This window comes from Stegodyphus dumicola, chromosome X2 (genome assembly GCF_044657685.1).
Source record: "Stegodyphus dumicola isolate Sdum_Otavi_A_Nest chromosome X2, ASM4465768v1".
Taxonomy (NCBI): domain Eukaryota; kingdom Metazoa; phylum Arthropoda; class Arachnida; order Araneae; family Eresidae; genus Stegodyphus; species Stegodyphus dumicola.
Window position 1 is genome coordinate 167,435,182 of NC_140781.1, and position 20,891 is coordinate 167,456,072.

The 20,891-nt window shown below is 33.8% G+C and overlaps 1 protein-coding gene across 2 annotated transcripts in view; it reads left to right on the forward strand.

Moving 5' to 3' along the window:
* The first annotated feature begins 12,623 nt into the window (after positions 1–12,623).
* Positions 12,624–20,891, forward strand: part of LOC118200088 (glutamate receptor ionotropic, kainate 2-like) — a 173,463-nt gene continuing 165,195 nt past the window's right edge. For both annotated transcript variants that reach the window (XM_085809437.1, XM_085809438.1), the window contains exon 1: positions 12,624–12,840. In XM_085809437.1, the coding sequence (XP_085665563.1) occupies positions 12,702–12,840 (139 nt within the window). In that variant the 5' untranslated portion in view covers positions 12,624–12,701. The remainder of the gene's footprint in view (positions 12,841–20,891) is intronic.

Consider the following 20,891-nt stretch of genomic DNA (forward strand, 5'->3'; position numbering starts at 1 on the left):
ATATCCGATTTTCATACCTTTGGAGGTTGACTATAGCTGTATAAAATAGCATTGCGTAGAAAATTGGATGGAACCAAAAGGTTATTTCTCTATTAACCGAATTCGTTATAGCGGGGTTCGAATGTATTTAAAAAAGTAATCTTACATTCTTAATTAAAACTAAATTCATTGGAAAGACTTTCAACCCGTTTTATGTTAAATTGCGTGATTAAATATTGCATCATTTTATTCTTATAGCTTACCACTTTCCTATAGCAAAAGGTACTGACAAATGTAAACCTCAAGGAAATGTTATAGAACTTTAAAACGCATTTAAGTATTATTTTGTTTTCAGAATCAAAATTTCACTATTATAGTTAATTCTTTTAATTCAAAATGACCTAGAGCTAATCATCGAGATGAGCCCTAGTAACAGCGTAATTTTTTATCTATACGAGACTTGGGATATTTACGTTTTGGACTGATTTTTAATTCTTTTTCCAATATGTCTTTATTTATTACCCTGTAGCGTTGCGCGCCTCCAACTTGCACGCAACCAAGAGGTAACTGTTGAAACTGGATAAATGACAGAGTCTTGCTAAGGGTTTAAGTCCCTTTTTATTCAACGTAATAAATTACAAGTGCGTGCTCTTGACGCTCACAAACTACTCCAACTCGGCGGTAAAATTAAAATAATAACCTGAAAAGAAACTAAAGACAAGACTCTAACTACGAGGCTCTCTAAAAGTAACTAACCTTACCGCGTTTTACAATACCGCTGCTAATTCAGCAAACTTGAAGATCACTTGAACGATTAACAATTCTTCCAGGCAAGCACACAGGCCGAAACGCGGGGTTCTTCAATTTCTGGCTAACTACCTCCGCGCTCGTGAAGTAAGAACAGCACACCTCGAACTCGTTTCCTTTCTATTTAACTCAGAATGCTTCCGCTGATAATTTGAATCCTTGCGCGTTCTACTAAAATTTACATACTCTGGCATTGGCAGTTCCAGGGGAAAGTAAGGCTTGACAGGAAAGGTAGTTTAAACTTAAAATAAATGTTAGTTAAAATAAATATAAACCCTACAACCCACATTTACTGTTCTTTTCTAAAGACAGTTTTTAACTTACAGTTACACAATTTCTTATTTGAGCGAAGCTGAATTTTGTTAGAACGTCTCGGCGTTCTAACAAAATTCAGCTTTCAGAACAGGTCTTCTGTTTTCCCTGTTTCATCCTCCAAGGAGCAAAATAATTTCTGCTGAGGTCTCTTCTTCCGTATTTAAAGCCATCAGAAACAAATGCATTTGTTTTGAAATGATAGATAAATTAGAGATAGTGTTTATTATTTCTCTGTATAATTTGGTATAAAAGAGTATATTATTACTTTCGAAAAGTATAGGCGTAGAATTTTGTAAGTGTACATTAAATAGTACAACACACATGTTCCGTACGTGTACTTTTCTACGAATGCTGTATCATCTATATCTATCTGTATTGAATAGCAGACATTAATGCTTACATAATAACATGCAGGGGAAATATTCGATATAATTGTTATAATAATTGATTTTTGATTAAACGCTTTAACACGCATGCCTGTTTTTTTTATTTTTTATTATTATGCTGAGTTTCCATGTTGAAGTGAATTGATCTAAATAATTCTAAGTTATATCGAAGTGGCAAACATTTTTTCTTAATAGCTTACTTTTTCCGTAACTTGAATCAAAAGATAAACGCTCAAAACATTTCATTCAATGAAATATGTTAAGCCATTACTACTTTTTGAATTAAAATTAAACAGCGCGTAAGTAAGAAAAATTAATGTTATTTTTCCATTTGAAGTAATGATAACGATTTATTATGAGAACTGAGAGAGAAATAGAAACGAAAATGATTTCTAACAACGCTTTTGAACATTTAACTCGGTTCAAAAAATTCCTTTAACTTTTTAATTTATTTCAAATTTAAAGGAAAAAGTGAAATTTATAGTGTTTTTCTTTATTTCTTTCCTTATTTTTCTCTAAGCCACAAATTTATAGATGTGAAAGTCGTATAAAAACTAAATCTGATAAAAATTTTCTTTCCTGAGATATCTTTTAACCAGCCATAAAAACTCCATTAAGAAATAAATTGATGCAACAGTCAAAAGAAGTGAAACATTAACATTAAACCAGCTTTTAAGGAATTTTTAATACAAATGATGCATGTATTTAGCCGCAAAACGATGACATAGTTATAAAATATAAATAATTGAATCCTTCATAGAAACATTTTATGTCTTTTCTTAGGGTTATCAGTTGAAAAAAAGACTATTTTTCTTAGTTAAGGAGGGCATAAAAATGTATTTCTGGATTAGGAGAGGAAAAAGAAATTGGATGATATGAATTATTGCTTTTCATTCTGTCTAGAAAAGCTATTTATTTCTGTGCTGTGAACTATTATTTTTGAAATTCAAACGGCAATCTCGATAAGAATTCTTTTTTTCCATCTTCAGGTTTTTGTGTTCACCTTAAATTCATGTCTTGTCTTTGTAATAATGAAATAATCCAATCCCGTCGGATTAAACGTATTTTGAAGGAGATACTCACGCATGAAATTAAGCCCTGCTTAGATGCATGATTTAGATCTTTTGGGGCATAGTTAGTTAAAGGGGCCTTTTTTGTAATTTAGACAAAACGCAAGGACAGTAAGCTAAATCTCTGTTTTGACAAATATCATTTTGGGGAATGGCATACTAAGTCTTGTATTCCTTTACCCCTGCCATCAACTGCTTAAGCGTTTTAAGTTCCCTTATATAACAGACAAATGTTCACCACAAATGTCCTTTCAGACATCCTTCAGACATTTCAGACATTATCCATACCTTATTCGGGATTCAAATCCAAAACCAACAGCGACGTAATCGGTCAACCTGCGTTAACCACTATAGTTATAAACTGAACTTGCCAAAAAATTTAAACAGACAAAAACGCTTCTTCAAAAAATTTCATTCTCTTTGTGTAATTTAATTTCTGAGAATTGACTCATTTTATTAGACAAAGCTGCAAATATTTTGACTCTGATAGAAGTCGAAATGTATTCTTTTTAGCCCAAATTTCGTTTTGGTATTTTGCGTTAGTTCACTATAAATGTCGGTTCACTTTTCAGATTGTTGTCAACAAATATTAGAGCCCTGTGTTTATATATAAAGAAATTAAATAATGAAGAATCTGCATAAATGTATGCATGTTTCTTGCATTGTGATCTGCATAAATGTATGCATGTTTCTTGCATTGTGATAAAACAACAGTACCTAGAGCCATCAAATTTTGAATAACGTAATATTCCACTGCATATGGGGATCTGGAAGGCGAATTTGGAATTTGAAATTTGTTTTATTATCCTTATCCTGTGTATAACATGTGAGGAGTGAGCATATCTTTTTCTGTAATAGCATAAATATGGCAAGATTTGATGCGAAGAATACAGGTGCTCGAAAAGGAGCAGTGATGACGAGGAAAACGAAAAGATAGTAGAAAGTTCATGATGTAGCAATTATAGTTAATAGGCATAAGTAGTATTGGATAGCTGACTGAAGATTTGTCTTTCAGAATTCCGCATGTAATTAGAAAGTTCATTTCAGATGCCACTGGGAGCGTAGTTCCTTCTAGAAGTTCGACCGCTGCTGTACTGATGTAGCTGCTGCATTCGTCGTAGAGGCGGTAGAAGAGTCAGGTGACTTGGAGACCAAATTCAGAAGTCAAACAACAAAAATCAGCGGTTCCTGATTTGACTTCTGAATTAAATTCAATGATTTCAAAGTGAGCAATGACAATAATGTACGGGGGGGGGGAACATTTTTATCTCCAACGCGTGAGACTGTGTATCGAAAATTCTAAAGGTATGCTCATTTTAAAATTATTTTGCGATATTGCTGTTGAATTGAATTTTATGGCTTAAGTTCGAAGAACATGATATTTAATAAATAAAGGTAGCACACAAAACGTTAAAAAAGTACCCTTTGGACGTAATGCAAAATCTGAAAGCTTTCAGATTTTATTATTTATTTATTATTATTATTATTATTATTATTATTTTTGAATAAGGTGAAGCATGCGAAGACCAAGAGAGGATAGGAACATAGGGAATTCGAGAAATTTCCCCTGGCGCCGTTGCTTGTGCGGCCGCCTTATCACTAGATATCGATAGTTTAAAGAACAAGGAATATTAATCCTAACCGTAGAATTCATGAATGAAAAAACGATAAACTCGTAAGAAGAAAGCATTTAATGACACTCTTAAAAATCGAAAGTTATATTAACCGCATTAAACTCATCATCTAAACTCGTAGTCGCTAGCTCGTAGTGACTTGATATCCTTTGAATCTTTTGAATCTAAGTCTTCATTCCATTGCATAACAAGGATTGTCATGTCTTGCCACCCAGAAGATTTCATAAAATATCATAAAAGTGCCGGCTAAGGCAAGTCGGCAAATGCTTGCCAAGGGAAAAAAAAACTTTACATGGGTATTCCTATAGCCTGATGAAGATTGCGTTCTTCCTGATATAAAATGGATTTCAGTAAGTTTGGCGGGCACCTTTGTGCCTTTATACCAGGCCACCTTTGTGTCATGGTGAACAATGAACAACTTGCAAAAATGTGTTGGCAACTTTATGCAAGTTAGCCAACAACAACCCATCCGCCTTGCACAAAGGCTACCTACCTAACGAAAAGAATAATTTTCTGAGGAACACTAGCTTCGAATTTCATTGCATGTGGGGAAAACACGGAAACATCTATTCAGTCAGCCCCTTTCGCCGACATTCTATCCCGAGTCGAACTACTGGTGTTTAGGTTTTTCATGCTCTCATTCACTAGAAATCCGAAGTGTATTAAGCTCTAGAATTGTTTGAAATTTATACTTCATTGGCATAAACACTTATTACGAATTAATCAACCTCTTCTAGAGTCATTTAGTTGATCGATCCAGAAGGCTTGAAAAAAAAATGACTTGCCCTTTCCGGATGTGCATGAACACCGAACCTCCCGACTGCTAGTCAGATGTGCTTCCAGGTACACCACAAAGGTACCCGGTAAGGTTCCCTCTTTAGGCCGCGATTAGCACGCAGAATTACGTGTTGTGTTCCGACAGTCATTATATGGATGCTACTAGGAGCGCTGAAGGTAAAGAAATGCATGAGCTGGGCGGTGCAGGATAGGTAAAGTGTAGAAGGGGGTGTGACAAAAGTCACGTGAGCAACGAGATGACATCTGATTGGTGCAGATGATTGTGCTGAAGATACGATAAAATACAAAATACAGGAGAAAATATAAGATTAAATGCAAAATAAATAAACATAAAATACAGTTCTTGATTAGATAATCACTATTTACATATGTACAAAGTCTCAGGAAAGCAATATAAAGTGGAGAAATTAGTAGTAAATCGAAAGACACAGGTCACGTGGAAGGCCACCCTCTCAAGCCCTGGCTCTGATGAGCGCTGCTTCATTTTTTAAGTTAGAATATGCGCAGTCAGACTTTGGAAAATAATAAATAACTAACTAAGTAGGAAATTTCTGGTTGCTATCTAGCATGAAAGCAGCGAAGAGACGGAGATGTCTGTCTTCATCCAATATTTCATACTGGAACAAGTTAAATTTATCTAAGTGCTCACAGTCCTTAGCTTTCCTGAAGAAATTCTTATTAGTTTTACGAAGTAAATTGTCCATGGTCTCAATTTTTAAGTTCTTGTGTAAAACTTCGTTGCGTACCCGGTAAGGAGGCAGAAAATACCCTTATAGGCGATTGGGATGAGAGGACTCAGTCGTCAAATCCTGTTGGTGATGAGTTATCGTCCCCTATCTTTTAATTTCAACGCCATTTGGGGGGTCTTTTTGGGGGGGGAGGGGGGGAACTTTTCAATGTCAAGAAACTGAAGAAATCGGTCTTGCCCTTGCTGGGATTCGAACTCGACCTACCGATAAAGTGTCGGACATGCTTCCAGTTACACGACGAGGCACGCGGAAAGGCGGGATAAAATACTTCATAAACCCCAGCATTTCTGTGTGCCTGCCTAATTTTGGATTTTAAGTGAAAAATGTTTCAAGTGTTCACACTGATCATTGATATTGCTATTATCATTTTCTTCAACATGTTCTGAAAAAAATGTATTAAGTCCAATTAACATTTTTAGGAAAAACTAAGATGTTTCTGCAAATTTTGCAGCCAGATATTCCAAGACTTAGGTTACTTTGAGCGCAGTTATTAATTAGAAGGGTAATATTTTTCAGTAATTTCACTGAAAAGGAATTCAGTACTTTAAGAAGCTAAAATCTATAACACAAAATTTTAACATTTATTACAAAATTTATCAAATATCTTTCGCAATATTTGCAGTTACAGTCCTTCTTAGTTCCTTCTGTATAAACACAATTTTTTTTTACCGCAACTGTAGCCCGCCAGTGGCAGAACGGTAATATTGCTGAACACTGGTAGTTCGGTTCGAAGTTCGAATCCCGGCGAACAGGCTAGCTGGATGGGCATTTTCGTGGTTTTCCCTTTGTCTAAGGTATATACGAGCCAGCTTCTCTTAAAACATTCTCCACGTAGGATAGGCAGATAGCCCTCGAGTGCTTGCAATAATCATATAAAAGAAACTTTTACTACATTTGTACATTTTACGTATAGCCCATCAAGGGTAAAAAATGAGAATAATCATATATTCATTATGTGTTCATGTCCCCTGTCATTAATGGAGGAGACAGACTTCAGTTTTATTTGTTACTAGATTCTAAAAAATAATACTGTAAAACTAAATAAAGGGTGAAGCCACATTTACACAGTAACTTTCTTCAATTAAAGGTAAAAAAAAAAAAAAAAAAAAAAAAAAAAAAAAAAAAACATTTTTGAGAATTCTGGGATTTTTCTTAAAAAAATGAAGCTTGATTCAGACAGTATTTTCCAGAATTATGCTTTGGATTTACTGAGAAATACATCCATGTGTTTTGTTGAAAAAAATTCCTTTGAATGCCAAAATTATCTTCAAGAGCTAAGACTCATTTAGGAGATTTGTTATATGAGAAATCAAATCCAGAAAATGTTAATAATTGTTTGTTGTTCCAACTGTACCAGAAAGTGTTATGCATTCATTGTCTGTATTCGGGTTGATACATTTTTATAGTCAAGTTTTTAATCCCCGCTGCAAATATAAACAAAGCATTAAAACAGACTGGTTAGGTTATTTGAGCATAGCAAAATACACGAAGACTTAACTGCCCAACTGAAAGGAAGGCTATGCGGACGACTTTCTGATGAAAACTGACTAGTATACTACATGTTACATATGAGGAAAACTACGAAAATACCCTTTCAAACATTCCATTTGCCGGAGCTCGAACTACCAGTGTTTAATGTTCTTAACCTGTCATCCAGTGGTGGGCTTGGAGGTTAAAAAAATTATTTGCGTTGCAAGCTTTGGAAACTCTTTTCTATGTGTAGACTTTAGTGAAGAAAAACTAATAAAAAGTTCCCCAATGACTGTTACCTTCATCAAAATTAAGCAAGTTTAAAACTTTTTTATTGATTACTTTTAGTCTACTAAATAATTTATTTTAAACTTAGTTTAGTTAAAAATTAAACGATTAGTTATGTCTAAAATTTTGTTACAGGTTTACTTACATGTGACACCACACTATATGAGGTATTTCTCCTTCCTTCTTAGCATGCCTTCGTGGTGTTATGGTCAGCACGCTCGACGCGAATTCGAGAGGTCCGTGTTTCGAGTCCTGGCAATGTTGCTCATTGCTCATTTTTCATCTCTCTTGCTTCGAAATATCTTAATGTTTCTACAGTGGCGCCCGAACTAAAAAGGTGGTGAATGATGATTCTCCACCAACAGGATTTGACGATTGGGTCACCTAATCCCCAGTCGCTCTTTAAAAGGGGAAGTGCATAAGGTATTTCTTTCGTCTTCTTAATATGCCTTCGTGGTGTAGTAGTCAGCACGCTCGACGCGTATTCAAGAAGTCCGTGGTTCGAGTCCCGGCGAGGGACACGAGGGATTTTTCATCTTCCCGGCTCCTAAATAACCTACAACTATAATGAAATTAATATTTTAAATTTTACATATTATTTGGAATATAACTTCAAAATAAAAAATCATAAGGAGATGACATTTCACGCGTGAAAAAGGAAGAATATTAAAATCTTTCATTTCTTTTATAAAAGATGCCTTTCATTTCTTCTTTAAAGAGCTGTATCCTCAAAAGTTCAGACACTAGATATTTGAACATCTACGTAAGTTCGTCAGCAAGGTCTCGCAAAAGGCAAAAATTTAAAATAACTTAGAACAATGACTATTCTTTATTTCTATTACCAAATTTCGGTTACAGAAAAAATAAACCACTTTTAACTCGAAGGACAAACTAGAGATTTATACAAACCAGATACTATGTTAATTACAAATTAACTCAAACATCTTACTAAAAGAATATAACCTAAAGATTTTATGTTTAAAATGAACGTATTTTCTTATTATTTTGCCTGTACTATGACTTCTGCTTTCGTCAATTTCCACCAGAATGCAAAATCAGTAATATATATAAGAATAGAGTTATTGAAGTTTGGCAAAGAGCTTTTGGCAGCGAGCACTAACCGTCTCATGACTATTTTCGCTCAGCTTCTAAACTAATTGAGTAGAACTTTTAACTTACCAAACCTCACGGACTGGAGGAAACGCCAAAGTCCTCATCTCCTTTCTTCTTGCTTAAAAGCAAGATTGCTAAAAATCGCTAAAGATTCTAGACTAATTTTGATCGGCTTAGCCTCTGCTAGCCGTTGTTTGCTCACCTGAACCATAATTTAAAGGAGCAATTTTTTTCGTCAGTATCAAATTAAGTTTTAATTGGATCTTTGTGCTTTCTTAATCCTGCAAGTAACGGCCGCCCTACTATTATTACACAAGCTGTGTAATTTGTTAAGCTGAAGGTCTAATTTAAAAAAAAGGTTTGTTTAAACTTTCTTCCGATATGGCGTTACTTTACTGGAAGTTTAGCAAGGGGCACTAAATCAGCTGGAAATCTTTATAGAGCTGGGATTTAAGTTAATTAGAATTAGATTCTTTATTTAAAAAAAGACCTCCACGGAGCATCCCTCCCTTTCCGTGTAGTGCCTAAGGACGGAGTACGTAATAAGTACGTAATGTTACAGCACCGAAATCAGTACTTGCAGAACAATCCGAAATAAAAATATTCCTGTTATGAGAATTACAACATCTTCAGCTGGTAAAAAAAATTAACCACAAAATACCTTCCATAAATAATCTGCTAGACTTTTATCACAAGTCTGTTAATTGCTTCGAAACGGAGAACATTGAATTAAAGATGATTATTTTGAAATTTACTTAACAGCTGCACTCATCTAGAATTTCAAATCGAAGGATGATTGGAAAAAGGTTTTTTCATAATATTTAGAATATTTACTAAATTTGAAAGACATATTCTTTAAATTTTCTTTAGGCCTGCACATAAGCATTTCACTTATCACATGTAAAGAAGCACATTTAGGAAAAACAGGATATGTATATTTCGAATTAACCGTATTTTATTTTTGCCTGTGTTAAAATGCTTAGTGCGACTCGCGTATTTTCATCACTGAGTTACTATCATCGTCAACTGATGATAAATTGTATTCTTTATTATTATCCGATTGCTTATTTTTATAATCACGTGCATATAAAAATTCTTCGGTTACCTAAGAAATTCTCATTTTATGCCAATAAACTAAGCGACACTCTGCTCTGCTTACATTTCATAATTGTCACTAATCACGTTCTTTATTGCTATAAATAAAACATGCTTGAATAAGCTGGTACTTCTTAACGTTAAAACGTTCTTAAAACTAGGTGAAGTCTCCCGCACGTTACTGTATACTTCAGCACGGGAAACAAATGAAGTGTCGGGAACTTCATTTGACTCTTAAGGGGTTAAATATGTTCAAATTTGCTTAGTAGATGATACTTTGTAAAACAAACAATGTTAATGAAAAGACTTAGGAGATAATGAAGGGAAGCCTCTTTTGGTTGCGGCTTCTTTCACTTTAACGCATTTAAAAAGGTAAATGTAATTTTTAAAGACTTGGAGTAGACTTCTACTAAATATGCATTATTATATTTTACATAAATGCACGATTAATTGTAAATGGCCTAGTAATTTTCAATCACTTGTTTTGAGGTACATATTTATAATAATTATCTTACCGTAATTAATGGCATAACAACGGGTATTTAAACTGCTGTTACGGCAATGATCCATTGCCAAGCGCATTTTGGATAAGGTTTTATAAATATCATATCATGATTTATAAAGCTTTATTAAATGTAATAGCTTGACAAGATAATTAGAGCAATATGTATTACCTGGAAAGATATAATGTTGAACACTGTAATGTTTTATTTTTGCTCGCTCTAAATTATACTCCGGTGATTGAGGGACCTGGCTACTTGAGGTTTTCCTCATGAATAAAATAAATACCGACAAGTTTACCCTAGGAAATCTTCCACAAAGGCAGTTCTCCTTATATGCCGAATATTTAGTTGATATCTAGTTGGCTTTGCGATTATTAAAATAAGCGAATTTGATTTAATCTCTTCACTTAAACTGTTATAAAGTTTTATGCCTCTTATAAAATTCATACATAATTTTCTCCGTATGTAGTCTCAAATTGATTTAAAGGAAAGAATATTTAATGGTAGTTAAATATTCTTCACTATATTGTGGGAAAATTAATTGTTAAGGAAGTTGTAGCAGGTTTTTCAACGAATTTTTCTTTCGGATAATTTTCGCGAATATAATCATTAAGTTGAAACATTCTAGCTCGATTAACTTTACTTGTTAGCAAGATCTTTACTTGAACAGTGAAGAGACCATTCGCTAACTTCAAACTGTATCAATAACAAGACGTATGAAGGGTAAAAAAGACCTTTGTATTCAGCTCATGAAAGGATTTACAGTCGGCATTCCTGATGCTTTCAAAGCCAGCACTTTTGGCTGTAACTCAAAATAAAAATATAAAATTAAAACTAAGTTAAATAATCAACCGAAGCTTCTTAGAGATAATTAACGCGAATTAGCTCTTAGCCCTACCACCGAATAGACAAACCGGCAATTAATATGCACGGCCGTAAAATAAATAAGCAAGCTTAAATATCAGAGAAACAACTTGGCTGAACACGCTCTGTCTGAAGAAACTCAGACACCAGCTTAAGTAGTATCTTTCTACCCTATTTTGCATAACGCGTGAAACTAAAATATCATTCTGGCAAGAAATGGAAATCGGAGAAAATAAAAATGGAAATTAACTGAACAAAACTAGTTAGTTTAAAACTAAGTAAATGTTTATAAAGTGAATTTCATTGTTTTCAGATTAATCATTAAGTGAACTACTAATAAAAATGTGGTGACGAAAAAAATACTTGGCCATGTAGTTCAAAAATCAGAGGTAATTTAACAGTTATACACCAGTTAATAAATTAGCTCTGCAGAAGTGAAAATTCAGACTTTGAGAAATGCTGAAATAATTCTAATCTAAATTAAAACAATTCCGAGTCAGCTGCTCACGAGATCTAGGCCAACCACATTATTAAATCATCGAAACGTGTTTAAAGTAAGAAATTTATTGTATGCATATGTTATACTCACAAGCGCAATAAATTAAAACATAACCGAAAGAAATTTTGTGAAATACAACTTCTACTGATCTGCAAGTTACACTACTAAACTTATAGGGATTTCAAGTATATTCATAAAGAACTGATTCTGATTAGAACACGAATTCCGATTGTATTCTTCTGCATTTCTCTGGTTTTCAAAATGATCTCGCTCGAAATGGATTTAAGTAAATAAACATGAATTAAGAGTTTTTCTCTGTTGAACAAATATAATTGTATTTTCTTTCCTTCATAAAAGAAAAACTTATAAATCCGTATCTCGTTACTAGTAGATGCTGAAAGAAAAGATACAAGAAAGAAATTTTATAGTTCAATAGCGAGAGGCCAGAACAAATTGACTACACGGTAAGAACTTCTGGTGATTGTTTAATATTGATTCGAAAGTCGCATCATCCAGTGAAAGAGATAACGAGAATCGAAGTATTTGATTGAATTTGGAGAAACGTGATACCATAAAGAAAATCACACACGCTAGGCGTAATCATTTACTTTCATACCAATGATTAAGGGAACTACGCAGTAGATGGCTCAGAGTCTAAAAATGAAGAGGGAGAAAGAAAATTTAGTTTCCTAAATTTAAAACAGTCATATTATATACATAAAGCAACTAACAGGATAAAAAAGGAAGTTCTAAACCTCGGTAGATTCAACTTATCATTGGCATTTCCCATATTTTCAGATTGTGAATGCCTTCGTGGAAAAAATCTGAAACAAAGAGACGTGTTTCAGTTTAGCCGCTAATTTATATAAATCAATGTTTTCAGGTGGGGAGCAAAACTTCTGTTCCCGCGTGGGCAGCAAGCAATTGTTTCTCAGAAATAATATTCCCATCCACGATTTCAACTTCAAAAGCACGTTGTGGATAAAGGGCGCACGCGCAAAGGATGTTGCGGAGCATGCGCCCTGGCTGCCCTCATCCAAAGAGAAGGCCCTTCCGAGTCCTGGGGCCGCAGCATCCTTGCCGCAGTGCCTGGCACGGGGATGGAAGGCCTCTAGCAGGAAAGCCCTTGCAATGCCGGCCTCCAAGCCCCTCAGACATTTTGTCCTGGAGGGTTTATGTTCCGTTAGTGTCTTCCTAGTGGTGCTCTTCGAACTCTTAAACGTAATTGTGATTCCATACGCTCACGGTTTGCCAAGCTCTATAAAGATAGGTAAGTACCTGCGCAAAGAGGTTTTGTTATTTACATCTAACGTTATAGATGTATATACACTGTTTTCTCGTGTATACTTACCTCTTATTATGCATGGTACGAATTACGCTGGATGCGATTCCCAAAGAAAATTTACGACTCCTCTTTCAAGGGGTCTTTATACATATAAATACTAAACAATGAATACTAAACAATGAATAGTGACTTCATTTCTCTTATTCTCTACGGTTTGTTAATGTGTAATAAATGACGAGGAACTTTGAAAGTGTGTTTCATTCATATATCGATACTCATGAGAGACGTTAAGGGTTGAATGAAAGTTCTTCTGAATGAACTATTTCTGTATTGTTTGAAAGCGTTATATTATTGCAATATGAACTAGAAGATATAAATAATAGTTAAGACATGAGAATCTGTAATGAAAAAACTTAGAAAACATTCATATATTTAAAAAGTAAATAATTATATATTTTACTTCTTGCATTCATGATTCTGATACCAGGAACGTCGAATTTAGTAAATTCAACTTTTGTTGATACACACGCCTTTAAACTAAAATTAAATAAACAATAAAAACTTAGGGAACTGCTACTTTTAATACTACTAATAAAAATTCGAAGCAAAATTTTATGCAAAAATTATAATAATTGAATTTATTCAAAAACAATGCTGCCCACCAGCGGCCGAGCGGTAAAGTCGCTGAACACTGGTAGTTTCGGTCCGAGGTTCGAATCCCGCGAACGGGCTGGCTGCATGGGCGTTTTCGTGGTTTTCCCCATGTGTAACGTGTATACGACTCAGTTTCCCTTAGAAAGTCCTCCACGAAAGGCATCCCTCCCCTTAGGCAGATAGCCCTCGTGTGCTTTGCCATAATTAAATACACCAAAAACAATGCTATATAAATTTATGCAAATTGCGATAAATATTTTTCTTAATAAAGCATTTCTTAATAAATATAACTTTCTTATTTATTCCTTTTAGTAAATGCTTCGCATGAATAATTAAAATGGAACAAAAAATAGAAATTTTTCAGTAATAATTTGATGTTTATTAATTTTTTTAAGTTGTCTGCTCTGTCTACTGAATGAAAGCATGCGGATTTTTAATACTTATCTGTATTTTTATAACTCTTTATACTTTCGACACGATTGTTTATATTTTGAACGCTACGCATGCGAGAGTTCGTACACATTATTTTAAAATACTTTGTAATAACTGAGGCCTAAATATGTACTTTTGATAAAACTTTGTACTTTTCTTATAATAGCTCATGTTCTGGCTAAAACACTTGCGGAAGCATAAGTTCGTATATTTTATTAACAACCTGTTGTATCTGACTTCCGGTCATAGCTGGTAATATAATGATTAGTGTATGTAATATTATAAATAGCCAGCAGCAAACTATACAGAATTATTCGATCTATTAAACTTTATAATAAAGCATTTTACACTTGACTCTTTAGAAATGAAACCTATGAATTAGAAACTTAGACAGAAAGAATTCGGGAAGATGTATGATAATTTTTTTCAGATGGAGAGGATTATTAATGCGTTTTATATGACGTGATCAGAGAGGCAAACGTTTATTAGTAGGGGGCGTTTTATTTTTACATCCTTTCATTGGCTGCACTTCTGTAATTTGTTTCTCAAATTGCAGTTCTCACAAGTAATATGTCGATTTTTATTTTATTTTTGTTAAAGAACATGTGAGATGGCTTTCTCGTTTTTATAATGAGAAATATAAGAAATATCAATAAATTTTCTTGGTAATACTGCATTTGTCAAATTTCTTGCAACTGACTAATGTAAGCAATAAGACTTGCTTTGTTACAGGCCTTTTACATCATGCTTTTTTTAATGCTTTGAAATTAGAATGTAAAATACATTAAGATATATTTTTATACGTTTTTGTAACTAAATAACGTAAAAAAGTACTTCCTGAAATTATTTCTATCATTTAGGTAAGATGAAGCAATTATTGTATCTAGATGTTTAGGCTTGTATCTAGAAAATTTCAAAAAAGGTACTTGCGAGAATTTTATTGTTTGGAAAGCATATACATAGGTAGATAGTTAACAGGGTTTTATATCAAAACAGAAGAGAAACACGTCGAAGTGGAAAATAAAATTAACGAAGCAACAACCTTATGTTTAGTGTAGATTTAGTCAAGATTTCAATCGATTTCGAGGGCAACCAAGTACACGTCCTTCTTCATCAGGAACAAAGAAATCTAAAAGACTGAAAAGCAGGGGGCATAACTGTCTAATTAAACGGCCACTTCTCTCCAGTCTTGCAGATTTCTTTGCTCCTGATGAAGAGCGACCTGGACCTATTTGCCCTCGAAATTGATTGAGATCTTGACTAAATCTAAGCCAAGCATAAGGTTGTTGCTTTGCTAACTTTATGTTAGGTTTTGTTTTTAAATGTATGAATGAAAAATGCATATCAAAGTTATTAGATGCATTCAAACTGCCTACACGTTTGAAAACACTTAAATTCCAATAAATAAAAGGAAGAATTGACTATATAAAACGTCAGTCAGCTTTGCTCATGATTTCGAGGCAACAAAGCTTTGCCATGACAGGTGCTTTTCTAATATTCTCTAAATTGTGCAGTGTTACTTCTGTATAAAATCCTAGTGTTCTTAATTAAAGCAATTTGTTGTATGGAATATATTAATTCTTATGAATCACCTTATTTAGCGAATCAAAGTAACTGACATAGCGAGCAATTATTTTTAATTGTTTTAAATTTCAGTTTCAGGAATAGAGCTTTCCACAGTCTTCTTTTCCATTATCGGGTTTTGCGCCAGTAGATTTAAAAATAGTTATTATCGAGGAACATGTATTTCATAATAAATAAATGTTTATTAGCAGCATTCAGCACCTTTATCTGGTCTTCAAGTAAATTAAAGTATATTTTGATGCGGAACTTTGAGTAATAAGAAAAATATTTTGTCCTTTACATTCTTCGGTAAAACGCTGTTCAATTATGCTTTTAAAATTATTACTTTAATTAACTCAAAAAATTTAAATAAATAACAATTTGAGTTCCTAAATATAAAATAAAACATACAACCAATAAAGTAGTTTAAAGACATTAACTTAAACGCTGTTTGTCCAGATTTAAGTAATAATCCACATCATCAAAATTAAAATCTTTGGCAAAATCTACTTCACAGCTGTGGCTCAGGACTTACTATGTGTACCGCCCAGTACTTAAAATCAAATTTCAAAAATCTGACGTCTATTACTTTGAAGAGTTTGATGGACTTTTTGGCTTTTCGTGGCTCTTTTGCGTATAATTTATATAAAAAAATATGCTCAGATTTTGCCTCAAAAATTTAGTTTTTGCTCAGTTACATGTGAATACTTTTAACCCCAAAAGAAAATTTCATATTCTTTTGATCTTCAAGCATTTTTGACTTGTAATGGTAAATTATAACAGAATAAAAATTTGTCTCTCAGCTTGCGCTTAATTTTTGAAATGACTGGATGCGATTCATAGTCATTCATATCTACTACGAATTGTAACTTTTACTATTCTAATACGCGCAGCTAATAAAACCGTAGTCCAGAAAATATTCTTTACTGTTTCCTTAGTTATAAAAAAGGATAAAAACCGAGCACCTGAAACGTTTTGATGTTATTAGATTCACAGTAAATAATAATGCTCAGGAAAGGTAAAAACGATAACAAATATTATATCTGAACACATGTGTATGAGACATATTCCACTTTTTCCATTGGGAATGACAGCGAAGACGTAGATCTGAAGTATTCCATGTGATAATACTATTAAAATTACTTTATTTAGATTCTTTTGATTTCTTTGAACATTAAATTTTACCTTCCAGTTTAAATTAAAATTTTACTGTGGTAAATCTAGCGGTATTTGTTTCCTTTAATTAATTACAAAATGTTCTCTTTCTAAATTTTAATTTTATAATATGCGCATTCAGCGTAGAGTCATTTAAATATTTTGCTACATCCGCTGTCAGTCTATCAGTTGCCGAGTGGATAAAATCGCTGATCCCTGAAAAGTTCATATCCGTTTAAAGCCAGTTTTACACATTCACTGTATTTCTCCCGGCAACTCGGCAACTTCGTTTAGTAGTGGTTTGCACGCTGGGCGCGTATACCAGAGGTCCGGGGTTCGATTCCCGGAGAAGGCGTTGCTCATTTTTCAATCTATCTTGCTTCCAAAAAATTCTTATGTCACTACTGTGGCACTCGAACTAAAAGGGTGATGGATAATGACTCTCTACACCCAGGATTTGGCGATTGGGTCCCCTAAAAACCCCAGTAGCTCTTTGAAAGGGGGAATATATAAGGTATTTTCCCCCTTTCTTAGCGTACCTTCGTGGTGTAGTGGTCTGCACGCTGGGCGCGTATTTCAGAGGTCCATATTTCGATACCCGGCGAAGGCGTTGCTCATTTTCAATCTCTCTTGCTTCCAAAATATCCTAATGTATCTACAACGGAATGAGCATTTCGTGTGTTTTCTCATTTGTAACTGGAACACCAGCTACTTTACCTTGGAAAATCCTCCATGAGTTTCTTTCTTTCCCTACATAAATCGTCTTTATATTCTTTGACAAGATCAAATGAATAAACAAACTCTCTGCAAACTCCTCTCGTCTCCACGAAACAAAACTTCGAGCTACATCCACAAATTCTGCTACAATTTATAAAAGGAAAGGCACTGCCTTCATTAAACTGTTCTGATTATTTGAAAGAACAATAAATAGTAGTGATAAATCCTTCGGAGCAGATTAAGACTTACATAGCCTATACATACATATATATATATATATATATATATATATAATTAACAAGCTAGGTAGTAATTACAATACTGAAAGACCAATCTGGTCTAAAACATTTTTTGCGCAATATGCTGCAAAATTAAGGAAATGAGAAATTGTAGAGAGCTCGCCAAAAAGTTACCAGGAGCTGTGGCTCCAAGAAAAGGTTCAACACATTTTTTTAAAAAAACAATGTCATTGAAGGGTGAAAAATCCGGTAACTCATTAGCTAAAGCTTAAAAAACTTAAAACCATCTAAAACTTACTGAAACTTTTTGCGCTTATAGCTGCGAAAAAGAAATAAAATTAACAAGCTGAGTAGTAATTACAATACTGAAAGACCAATTGAAATTGTAGAGAGCTCGCCAAAAAGTTACCAGGAGCTGTGGCTCCCAGAAAAAGTTCAACACATTTTTTAAAAAAACAATGTCATTGAAGGGTGAAAAATCCGGTAACTCAAAGCTAAAGCTTAGAAAACTTAAAACCATCTAAAACTTACTGAAACTTTTTGCGCTTATAGCTGAGAAAAAGAAATGAAATTAACAATCTAGGTAGTAATTACAATACTGAAAGACCAATTTGGTCTAAAAAATTTTTTGCGCAATATGCTGCAAAATTAAGGAAATGAGAAATTGTAGAGAGCTCGCCAAAAAGTTACCAGGAGCTGTGGCTCCCAGAAAAAGTTCAACACATTTTTTAAAAAAACAATGTCATTGAAGGGTGAAAAATCCGGTAACTCATTAGCTAAAGCTTAAAAAACTTAAAACCATCTAAAACTTACTGAAACTTTTTGCGCTTATAGCTGCGAAAAAGAAATAAAATTAACAAGCTAGGTAGTAATTAAAACAATGTATATATATAGCCTATATATATAATTTAATAGCATGAACAGGTAAATTTTGGGTTTTGATGTAACTTTTCTTTCTAAGTCTGATTCGTAATTGGCAATAGACACGAATTAATCGAAAAGTTTTCTGATAAATAGCTAATCGTTTAGATATGAGTGAAAATGTCATATGCAATAAGTCTCAAATGTGAGAAGGATTTTTAGTAGGTATGCTATGTTCAATCCTGTAGTAATTTTTGGTCGGTTGATTTTCGCTAGAGATCATTGCACCTGATGCTACGAATGAAGGAAAGACATTGCAACCAAAATCTGGGAAAGACAAATTGATTGTCAAATGATCCTGAAAAGTGTCTCTTATTGCACACACTGCCAGAAAACACAGATTATCCGAAAAAATGAAATCATCAAATGTAAATATTTTACAATATAATAAAGCTTCTTATTTTTATCCATTTTCTAAAAAAGTGTTAATAGCATGACAGCTGAATCACAACTACATATGAGAGCTGAAAACGTGTAATACAACAGTAATGTTACTCATTATTTTTATATTAGGAGGGTGCTCCGATGGAAGTCTTCCTAAGGGTAGATACGGACGTTACACATGAAAACCCTATACAGCTAGTCCGTCCTACGACTGGAAACAGCTTAGGGCCAAATTACTACTGTTCAGAGGTTTTATCTGTTTAAATGCTGGTGGGCAACTGCGATGGCACTACGAAGGCTATTACACGAGATTAAAATTAAAAGACAAATTCCAGCTGAAAAATTGTCATTTTAAATAAAGTGTTACCATAATCTGCAAAAGAAAGGATATCTATTCACTACAAATTAATAGAAACTAGTTATAATAAGATTCTCTATTTTATGTTTGTAAAATATTGTATCTCAAATTTTATATAAAATGTTATTAACCGATTCGTATATTTGTCCTCTATAATGCTTCTATTCATTTCAGTGTAACTTAAAAACAATTTATAAAGTTATGAAACATCAAAAGCTAATTCCGCAAAGAAGTAAAGGATGCGAAGAAAAGCAGTTATATACTACATTTAAAATTTGTGTACGTGTAAACCTTAAACCTTTATACAAAAGTATTCAAAGTCTTTTGAGGAACATTTGAACATTAAAACATTTTATGAATAATCTGGAAATAGACCAAAAAAATACCGGAATTTTAATATAGGTGATTGACTGCAAAACTCTGGCACAGAGCAATGAACAAAGCAACATCTTTGGGAACAAAGCTCGCAATGGTCTATGGGCATAATGTTCTCGGAACCAAATCTGAATTTCACAACAAAAGATTGGTTAGGTTTTTTTTTTTTTTTTTTTTTTTTTTTCTTATTTTGGCAATGCATTCGACAGCAATCTGGCACTAAGGATACATAATGCCTTCGTGTAGGGCTTTCTAAGGAAAACTGGCTAGCATTCAAGTTATCCGCGGGGAAAACTATGAAAATCAATCATGCAGCTGTAAGATATTTAATGGTAATTAGCTAATTATTATAAACCTTTACTTTACTATCACTTCATCTTCCCGTAGTCCTCACCGGAATGCAACTTAGTTGTCTGAGTATTTAAATAAAGGGTTTTGAATGTTTAGTTTCAGAACTTTTGGAAGTTTAGTTTGCAGTTTTCGTCCTAACGTCAGCTCTGCGAGACATTATTTCGGCTTTAACTATTTTGCTAGCAGACGTTAAAACCGCCCCATCAAATATTTGAGCTAGCTCAAGTAGATTATTTTGCGTAGTTTCCGACTACTTTACCCATATTTGAATTTCAACTTATGTTATTTTAAATACCGTAAGTGGCGGATCCTATCTGTACGCACAAGTAGGGCTTTCTGCTTAATTTACAAAGATTTAACAAAAGGTTTTTAACCTTTTCAGGTCTTAGTTACCTTAGTTCAGACTGAAGTGATAACTGGCTTTTCAGTCTAGTAGGGTCTAAAAGACATTTATTGAAACTTCTGCATAAACAGAACCGTACGCAACCAGCCCGTTCGCCCAAGATCGAACCTAAGCCGAAATACAAGTATTCATTCTTAACAACTCGGCTACTGATGAAGCCTCAGGACAAAAGAATGCAGGCAGCAATTTGCTGATGTTTTGATGGGTTGCTGATAAATCAAGTAATTCTCTTTGGAAAGTTTGGGATGTATTGGATGTTTAGCAGCTGCGTAGGATTATACTGATCATTTCCTCTTTTTCATGGTTAACATGTAGAGACATTAGATATCTGTAGGAGCAGTAAAGACGAACAATCAGCAATGCCCTCTCCGTGATTCGAACGCCGACCTTCCGACTGTTAACCAGATGTGCTTCCAATGATACCACGAAGGTACGTGGTAAGAAAGGTGAAAATTCTTTACAAGAATTTTATCCCAGATGCGCT